This window comes from Sphaeramia orbicularis, chromosome 4 (assembly GCF_902148855.1).
Source record: "Sphaeramia orbicularis chromosome 4, fSphaOr1.1, whole genome shotgun sequence".
NCBI lineage: Eukaryota > Metazoa > Chordata > Actinopteri > Kurtiformes > Apogonidae > Sphaeramia > Sphaeramia orbicularis.
In genome coordinates, this window is record NC_043960.1 from 51,943,985 (window position 1) to 51,954,538 (window position 10,554).

At 33.6% G+C, this 10,554-nt stretch overlaps 1 protein-coding gene across 1 annotated transcript; it reads left to right on the forward strand.

Annotated features, from left to right (window-relative positions):
• The first annotated feature begins 1,987 nt into the window (after positions 1–1,987).
• On the forward strand, positions 1,988–9,381 carry plaat1 (phospholipase A and acyltransferase 1). The gene is made up of 5 exons (XM_030132591.1): positions 1,988–2,201; positions 3,014–3,063; positions 4,190–4,328; positions 6,052–6,320; positions 9,149–9,381. The coding sequence occupies exons 2-5, from the start codon at positions 3,037–3,039 to the stop codon at positions 9,248–9,250; spliced, it is 537 nt and encodes a 178-aa protein (XP_029988451.1). The 5' UTR covers positions 1,988–2,201; positions 3,014–3,036; the 3' UTR covers positions 9,251–9,381.
• The last annotated feature ends 1,173 nt before the right edge of the window (positions 9,382–10,554 follow it).

Below are 10,554 nucleotides of genomic sequence, written 5' to 3' on the forward strand. Positions count from 1 at the left end.
TCAAAATGAGGCAAAACAACACAGATGCAATAAATAAGTAACTCAGTAAAAGGGAAATGAATCCAAAGCAATTGTCACAAGTGGAAAAACACAAACAACACAATCTATCATCAAAGTCACGTAAATAATTGATTTAAAGCCAGTTCATTTCAATCAGCAAAAGAATCCAAGACCAGAAAAAGTAGACATCTTCACAATACAGTTACCTAACACTGGACTGTTGTTGCTGCCGCATATTTTGACTAATCTCTCTCTCTGTCTGTGGTGTAAAATGAATCTAAGACACTGAGGAAATGAACGTCTTATAAAACTAGAAAAAATGCAATAACAGGTAACATACATCTTGGACCAATGGTGGAAAGTAATTTTATTGGAATTGCATATGGATTTGGTGTCCTTGACAGCAACACTACAAATATGATCTTTTAACAGTTTGTAAGGGGTGCAAATTATTTCAGCCTTGATCATACAGAAGAACAATTAAGTACACACATTAGAAAAGTGCAAATATGAATTTCTATTAATTTATATACATATATAATCTAGCAAAGACCATTTTCCTGCACAATGACTATATTGATTTTTCAAATTTAGCAGGTAGATATAGTTTTACTGAGTACTTTGAATGCAGAAATGGACTTTGTGGTAAAAATTGATAATTGTGGTAAAAAAAAAATACTTAGTAAAGCAAAAAGTATAAACATTTCTTCTGCAACCACTACACTGTTTATGGAATGCCTATTACCAAAAGCACATTCTGTAAGCAGGACCATCTCAATAATAATAATAATAATAATAATAATAATAATAATAATAATAATAATAATAATAATAATAATAATAATTATAATAATAATTATAATAATACATCAGTTTTATATAGCACTTTTCTGAGTACTCAAAGATGCTTTTTGAATCGTTTGACATCCATTCTTTTCATGGATTATAACAAGAGAAAGCGTGAGGCTAATACACATGTGTTCCTCTTCATTTGAAAGAGTATATCTTCTAGTTTCCATGTGACTGAAAACATAACTCTAACCCTGAACTTCCTGAACCAGATGTGGCTCTTCAGCCTCTCTCCAGTGGCTCCCTGTGGCTTTCTCAGAAAAGAAAAAAAAAAGGAACAACAAAAACGTTTACATTTGTTCATAGTGAGTCTGTTTTGTAGTAACGGTACACATGCCAATGAAGTTTGTCTCCATTACACATGCATGAATTTTATCTTTTTTCAACAGCCCATGTGGTTTCACATGGTTGTACATGCTTGTTTTTGTGTTCAGTTAATGATGCAAAAGTTACTTTTTCTTTTAGTTTCCTCTGTTTTGATGTAATAACCTTTGAATTTATTCTGAGCTTTTATAAACATCTACATGATCAGTGAATCTAATGTTGAAAAATACCTTATCTTCATTGAAAAATGCAAAATGCAGACAAAAATATGATAATAAATGGTGATAAATCATTTAGATAAGGTTAGATGTTGAGAAAATTCAAGACGACACAAAAATTGGTAGAAGTCTTTAAGGGTTAAGCTGCCAAATAGTTATAAATAAGTAACCATAAAGCAGTCACCTCAAGATGTTAAATATGTTCTCTTCACATTATAAAGGCTGCTCACCATTGCCCTAACCTTTAAATGGGTTGACCTGATGGATGCTAAAAGGTTTATTTAAAAGAAACTCGGCCAATATTACAGCTTCCACTCATGTAGGATACTGAAATATTTCCCACTGAACTAAAACAGATGATAAACTATCTGAAAAGCACAGAGAATCCCATGAATACACACACATTTCCATGTAATCCCATGATCTAACAGCATTTGAATGAGACACGTCATATTGGCTTGTGTTGTCTTTGTGAGCCCACTATAATAGTTTGTGTCAGCTTGTGAATGGGACGATGCCAGAGAGGAAACGCCTCTCTCTCTCTCTCTCTCTCTGAGTGTATGACCTTAGCGACTGTGGCAAACAGTCATCTGTCAGAACAGTGTGGACACTGAAAACCTCCAACCAGACCACCAATCCAGCTTTCGCTTTGGCCCTTTTTGGATATTTGACAAACGCTTGTTATCTCAGATAACTTGGAATCAAACCTCTCTTGCTTTTTGCTTTTTCTCACTGGACTTTTTTATGGTTATGTGTGGATTTATGATGGAGAATTAAAATGGTGAGGAAGAAAAAGCTGCTGGTGTTTGAGTAAGTATGCACCCCCTACAGCCTCAGACTAATATTACCATGTACTGTAAGAGTATTTGAGACTTGTGTGTGGTATATTGTGTTTTCCATGTAGTATCAACAAAAGTATGTCCAAATTATTCTCTTATTTATCGCATTTACAAAGTACTGTGTTGTACTGTTTGATTAGTTATTGCGTCATTTCTATGTGTCAAAACGTCTGTTTTCTTGTTAGGGGTAGCCTAGCAATGTTCATGGGGTAAAATAATATGTAGCTTTCTCTGTTCAGCTTGGCACCAGCTTTATACATTAGTAATGACGTGGATGTACTAATTCGTCTCCCGGGCAGATTTAGATTTCATCCCTTCATGGTTTTTATTTGGTTCATCTGCTGCTTCTTAGTCCTGGTTAAGTGAATGAAATCACTAAAAAGATTAAGATCTGAATCTATATTCTTAGAGGTGATTATTATCCTGGACTCTAACTATTTTTCTGCCAGCTTCCCCATTGTGTTGGCGCTATTGTGGCAGCAGAGTCGACACAAGAGCTCATGTGTGTATTGTCTGCGTGTGTGCTGGTGTGTATTGTATATGTGTGCATGTATGGACGCCCCTTTGACATTGTGCCATCCTATCTAGCATTCTCTCTCTTCCTATGTAATTTTGTTATTCTGCCTCCAGAGTCTTGTTCTTCTGAGAAAATCCTACCAAAAGGAGACCTTCTTACCTACATACATATAACTGATCTGGGTTTTACATATACTGATGTTCGTAAGCTTTGCATTGTGTTGTGAACATCCTGATTCTGTTTTTTGTTTTTTATTTTTTCCTCAGAATTTGCGGAAGCATGATGTGGGATGGATAAACAACGACAAAACTCTGCTGTAAGTTGGCTGAAATGTTAGTGGAGTCTGTAATGGGACTGTGTGGGTTTGAATGATGGATGTCATGACCCTGGTGACCCCTGAAGAGGGACAATGTCCATGTGAGTCAGACATCAGCAATCATTTCTGATTTTGTTTTACTCTTACAACTTAAATTTTAAAATCCCATGATTGGCTTTTGCTAGAATTGTCTTGTGTTTTTACTGAACTCGTGAACTTTTTTTTCTCTCTCTAATTGTACTAAACAGAACAATTTACAGAACACCCTAAACCCCCCCCCCCCCCCCCCCCCCCCCCCCCCCGTGCCCCTCGGTGAACTTAAATCCATGGACAAAAACAATTAATTTTTTCCTATGTACATCTTTTAACTGATTTGTGTGTTTATAGCTTCTATTCTTTCTTTAAATGGTACCATGTTGCATCAGAAATACTTCAGTATTACAAAGTATTACCTGACTTTGTACCTGCCTTAGTTCACATTCCTTGTTATAAATATATTTACCAGCAGTATCTTTTTATATTCATGACTTAACCCACAAAGACCCAAACATCCGACAAATGTTTAATACCCGTTGATCCACAAATCCTACCAATACATGAAAATAATTGGTATTGGTTGGAATTGGTTTTTCATCTTTTCATGGTCATTTGGACGTTCAGAGGCTCCGCAGTGAACATGGAAACACTGTCATCTTCTATAACATTGATTCACCAGTAAAACCTATGGAGTTGGATCAATGACAATGGATGGAGACACTTATTTTATGTTCAATTAATGATATATTGTACTAAAAAATTCACTTTTTCCTCAGTATTCTGTTTTGTTTTTTTTTTTTTAATATAATAACCCTTAACTTAGATCTGAGCTTTATGAACATCTACATGATCAGTAAAATAAATATAGGAAAATACATGATTTTCACTTAAAAATGCAAAATACATAGTATAATATTGTAATAATGGTGATAAATCACTTAAGAAAGGTTAAAATTAGAGAAAAATTCATTTGGGAGCTGCTACAAAAAATGGCATTGAGTCTTTATGGGTTAAAGCCAGGTTTGACTTTCAGGATTTTGGTTTTTGGTCTTTGAAATCCACAAGCCACTCTTTCTTCCTTTGGGTATAGATGGCCTCTAATGACCCTGACCTTCCTGACCCCTCTGGCGACCCCCAGCCTGGTGACCTCATTGAGATCTTCAGACCAGCCTATCAGCACTGGGCTCTCTACCTGGGAGACGGATACATCATCAACCTGACTCCTGTTGGTCAGTGTGAACCACTACGTTAACTCAGCCACATTCATTTAATACAGCATAGATAAGACTGAACCACTGGTGGTTTTTCACGTGTAAAGCTTTTCTTTTAAAGCATCAAGGCACCAATGGCCACATTTTTATCTCCGGATTAGACACTGGTAGAAAGATAAAGAGGAGATTTAGTGTGGATTTTGTGAATCTAGAATCTGTGGTTTTCATGACTGACTTATGCAGTACTCCTGTTACCTATTCTTTAAATGACAGCTTTGGAATATTTCATTCTGCTTCATTTTACTGGAAATTAATTTGTTCCTTATATAAATAAATAAATAAATAAATAAATAAATGAAATAAAATAAAATAAAATAAAATAAAATAAAATAAAATAAAATAAAATAAAATAAAATAAAATAAAATAAAATAAATGAATATGTGAACTGCTTACAGAATAGTCATATACACAGACTGTTCTGTGTATCTGCCATTGACCACAGTGTGATCATTAGACCACCTATGATTCTGGTCATTGTGTGTGAAATTAATCAAAGTGCCTAAAGAAAAAAGGTACAATGAAATCTGGTTGCAATTTATATTCTGTAAATGATGGATATGTAGAAAAACACAAAATGCATAATTACAGGAGTACCTTTATGTATGCGGCTTTATTTTAATTTTACTATTCTTGAGTGAAAAAAAAAGAATATTAAGTACAATCCAAAGTCATTTATTAACTCCACCAAGAAAACTGAGCTGTGTGGTAAAGAGAATACAGATATTTTTGGTTGTTCACAAAGGGTAGGACAGCTGTTTACAACCTCCACAAATTATACAGTGTGTCTCCAAGATCCAAAGAGAAAAAAGCAGAAAACCCATCACAGCATCACTGAGAATTATTTCCAAAGCTGTGTATGACTTATGGCCAAATCAAAACGTTGTTCACAGCATTATGCATTTTCAATGTGTGAATTATGTTAATAAAATCTGATTGAATGTAAACCCAATTTTTACCTCCTAAGACCCAGCTATGGGCTTTCTGTCCACATTTGCGGACAAGAGTTTTGCAACTTTATACTAAAAAAAAAAAGAAAAGAAAACTGTCCACCGCAAAGGACATTCCATAAAAATTTTAAAAATTGCATCTGAAAAAACTGTTGCATCAAGATGTTTCCAACATAGGCGCTTACTTAATAAGAAGCAAAAAAAAACTTGTACTTTGCTGACATTCCCTGGGTCTTAGGAGGTTAAGCATCAATACGATTAAAAATTAAACAATAAATTATGGGTGTCAAAATCTTTTTTTTAACAGCGCATGTCCACACTTTCAATGTGTCACCCTAAAATGTCATGCATTTCATTGTCATTCACATAAAAATACATGACCTCTTCAAATATAAGCAAGTGTGCAGATCAAATAATAAACCTAGTGAAATCAATATACAAATCTCCCTGACCGATAGGGGTCTGTTTAAAGTTCACACAATGTGTTTTCAACTCAGAATACTGGTTAGATTGGGAAAACATCGGTGTATTTCACAATTTAAGGCTTTTGATGGCATAATAATAATATTGAAACATGTCCTCCTTGATTTACTATTTGCATTAAATATGGAGAAGCTGTGCTCCAGGTTTGAACAGATCATTTTGGTTTAACACAAAACATACAGTTTCGACATCACCCACAGTGATCAGTTGACTAAGCTGATTGTTGATTGATTGTTTTCTTTGTCTTCAGATGAGAGCCAGGCAGCTGCCATGTCCAGTGTGAAGTCCGTCTTCAGCAGGAAGGCAGTGGTCCGCATGCAGCTGCTGAAGGAGGTGGTGGGAAGCGACTCGTACCGTGTCAACAACAAGTACGACCACAACCACACACCCCTGCCCGTCTCAGAGATCATCCAGCGAGCGCAAGTCCTCATTGGCCAGGAAGTTTCCTATGACCTGCTGGGAAGTAACTGCGAGCACTTTGTTACCCTTCTGCGCTATGGGGAAGGGGTGTCTGAACAGGTCTCTCACTGCCTACTCTTATTCTGTCTTACATGCCATCAGGGCAACAGATGAATTCTGACTAATCCTAAATGTCCCATAACTAGGGGTGTGTATTGGCAAGAATCTGGAGTTATGATACAAATCACAATACTAGGATTACGACATAATATATCACGATATATCATGACACTGTTAAAAAGGCAATTTTTTGTTTGTTTCTTTTTTAAAAATGATTTTAAATTATTTCCTGGAAGAACTGAATTAGGCCAGAAATATGCACAAATACTAAACACATTTTTATCTGATCACAACAGGATCTAATGCTATATCACAAAATTTTCCTGTGTTAAAACTTAAATTATGTTTTACAGACATTACAGTTTAAGATCCTGCTCAAACGCTCATATTCTATTAGTTCACAACTAACATCATAACATTATTTTTGTGCAATCCCAACAAAGGAACTACCATCTGCCTCTCAGACAGTAAAAAGTGCTTTTAGGATGCTTCAAATAACCATTATTTAATAAAACAGTATTAAATAATAATAAATAAGATATAAACAATTAAAAAAAACATAAAAAAAAAGAACCTCTGCCATATCTGCATTTGAATAAATACCTAAAATTATCGATACAGTACTTTTTATTATCGATACAGTATTGTGAAATGAAATATCACAATATATTGCAGAACCGATATTTTCTAACACCCCTACCCATAACAATATTACAGTGTCTAATAAATTCCTAGAACGCAGCAGAATCTTAAAGAGAGCAGTGTTTTTCAAAGTGGAGCACTTTAAGTCCAACTTGAGGTTATTTATCATGGCGCCTGTTACTCTCAAAGGGTGATATCATAATGGCAGCTTGGAAAAGAATTTAGGTTACTGGCTGATATCATCCATGCCTTCCTTCCTTTAACATGCCATGTGACACTGGAAGCACATTATATAAATATACATATATATATATAGTAATAAACACCTAAATACATCAATAAATACATCTTATTCACTGGATCTCAAATCCAAAGGAAATAATTACGTCAAGTCAGGTCAGTCTATTTATATAGCACATTTAAAAACAACAGATGCTGACCCAAAGTGCTTTACAGACAAAGGTAGTAATAACTTTAAAAAAAAAAAAAAAAAAAATCAGGGTACAACATGGGCTATAGCATAAGAAAGGCATAGAATATAAGTTAAAAGAAAATGAAGACTCAGGGATTGGAATTCTTAATAAACACATGTTAAAATAGGTAAAAAAAAAAAAAAAAGAGATCAAAACAATGAGAAAAATTTAAATAAATAGAGATCAAAAGGAAAAATATGATTCAGACAAAAAACAGAATAAAAAAAGAAAAACAAGAAAAACAAGATGACTGTGTCAGACTGAACTAAAAGCAAGAGTAAAAAGATTGGTTTTCAAGTTAAATTTAAAACTGTCAGTGGTTGGGCAGGATTTGGTGTGAGGTGGGAGACTATTCCACAGCTTTGGCGCATAAACAGGAAAGGCCTGATCACCTTTGTTTTTGAGGTGTGGGAGGAGTTGCTGAGAAGCTGACCTGGGTGACCTTTGGGGACAATAGGGAGTTAAAAGTTCTGCTAAATATGATGGAGCAAGACCATAGAGAGCTTTAAAAACAAAAAGTAAGAGTTTTAAATCAATTCTGGATTTAACTGGTAGCCAGAAGAGTTGAGCCAAAACAGGTGAGACATGTTAATCAGGGTTAGGGTTAGTCACCAGGCTTTTCTACATTCTCACATGTTTGACTGGTTGCACAGTGATACTTGAGAAGTTGAATTAGTATGCAAGAACATAAAACATATATGCAATGAAATAGGTTTAACATAGTTCTGATGAATAATCATTTGGTGTAAACAAATCTAAATCATTTATTGGGTAAATAATTAATTTCTGACAACTTTATATAGGACTGCATACACTTTAATAATGAAAGAGTAAGAAAATAGATTTTACAGTCAATGTAGTCCTGATTTAGTTCCCTTTAAAAATAATACCACAAACATAAATCAGGTTTAATGATACTGCTGATTAAAATGTTATTATTTCTGTAAAATACATGATTTTCATGCATTAGATTAATTTCTTTTAAGTATTTATATTAATTATTGTCACCCTCTTAAAATAATTGTCTAAGTCAATCTTGCAAACAAAGGGCAATGTTGATGAGTACAAAAAACTGTTATTGGGCAATATATTATATTAGTTAAAGCAAAAAAATAATAGAAAAAAATCTAAATTTAATTTCAAAATATGATGAAACTAAAATTATCTTAGAAATGACTTCATTCATTTTTGTGATGTATTTTTGTATTTTGTAAATGTAACTAAATCCTACAGAAATATTTTACAGTTTTAACTCTGCTTTCCTGTTTAATTACTTAATTAAATTTAATTTAATTTAATTGATTTGATTGCTTTAGGACTTTAAGTACATTGACTGACCTTTACAAAAATACAGTTTAATGAATATTTTGAAACTTTAAATCTCAATAATACAAAACATCAGTTTGTTAAGATAATTGTTTTAAGGAAGTGGTGGCCATAACTTTATATGATGTGGATTTAGATTGTAGTTTCAGCTTGGTTGAACATTAAAGTGAAACATTTAAATATAATACATATACAGAATTCCTTTCTTCCATGGAGTCAATTTCGAGTGCTAACTACTGACTTAAACTAAGATACAAAGAATTCAATTCCAGGTTTGTATTGTCAGCTGCTTCTGTCGCATCGGTAGATGGAGCAGCTTCTGTATTGATGATTAATATGGTACTGAGTTGAGTAAAATGCAGGACATCATCTTTTTTGTCCTCACAGGCTACACGGGCCATCGGGGCCATCAGTTTGGTGACGGCAGCAGCCAGTGCCTTCTCTGTCCTGGGACTGATCAACACCCGATCCAGGAACAGGCCTTTCTGAACTGATGGGTTCTTCACTCAGAGCTGTGTCTCCCAACATGCTTGTGGCTGGTTTAGAAACAACAACAAAAATCACTATGACATGTAAACAGTCTGAGTACTTGTTGGAAGTTGAAATAAAGCATGAATAAAAAACAAAACAAAAACCCAAACCATTCTAATGAGTGTGTTATTTGTTCAGTAACTTCTCATATGGTTTAACTGGTACTATCACCAGTACATATGTATAGTCCTTTATTACAGGAAAGTCAAGGTAAAACAATGCTGGATTTATTCATGATCGCTCACAACAGGAAAATATTGTTAGATGATGTTACTGAAATTAATAGCCTCACTCAAACTCAAAGACTAATATTAGGTATTGGCTGCTATCAGGATGACATCTGCCAATATCAAGAGTTTGCAAAACATCCTGTGGGTCCTGATTAATGTAAACTGACAAACTGGTCTATCCTCACAGGAAATATTAATATTTCATTGAATTAAAAATAGATAAATAAATAAAATAGAGATGCGTAGATTGCAAGTCTTCACTGATACTAATATTTAAATTACATTTTGGCCACAAGCTGAAGCCAATACTAATGTTACTTTCTGTTCTTTTTGTTTTTGTTGCTATTTACTCCTCCCTTAACAAAGAAATCTCCATCATATAAATATAAAAATGTTAACATAAAAATACTTTCAGTTCTTTAACACAATTTCTTTGAATGAACACAGATTCAAACAAACAAATTTATGAAAAAAATGATGTATAAAAAATTAATATGACATTAATAACTGCCACTGCTATCAGTGAAAAGATGTAGTATGCTTATACATATTTTGGCCAAAATCAACAAATATCATCTGATCCAAACATTTTGCTAATGTATCAGTGCATCCCTACATAAAATGAAAGTATCAACACAACATTTTAGCAAATAACATAAGCAATAAATCATATTTTATTACTTCATCCCTGTTTTACATTCTTTCATTTGACCTTTTAATGAAATTATATTGCATTTCTTGAGCTAGTGAATCAGACTATCCATAAATATAATATATTATTGTTGTTCATTTTGTTAAGTTCTTCAACTGCAATGCCTATATTGACATTCTGTCTAAATATGACCCACACAAACATGTGTACATAACTTTAATATTCATACATATAAATAGTAACATTTCCTACTTGTTAGAGGTTGAGTTCATGTAAAACGGGTTGTTTTCAAAACAAATGAAGTGAATTAAAACACAATGAGCGTTTACCTCTTTTTTCCCCCTCAACTTTATTGAAAATATATATGTATACAGAACATA

Excerpts from the sequence above, each read along its gene's own strand:
- plaat1 (XM_030132591.1), top strand. The coding sequence starts at position 3,037 with ATGGATAAACAACGACAAAACTCTGCT. Across the intron at positions 3,064-4,189 it reads AACAACGACAAAACTCTGCT|ATGGCCTCTAATGACCCTGA; the intron begins GTAAGTTGGCTG and ends CTTTGGGTATAG. Across the intron at positions 6,321-9,148 it reads GGGAAGGGGTGTCTGAACAG|GCTACACGGGCCATCGGGGC; the intron begins GTCTCTCACTGC and ends TTGTCCTCACAG.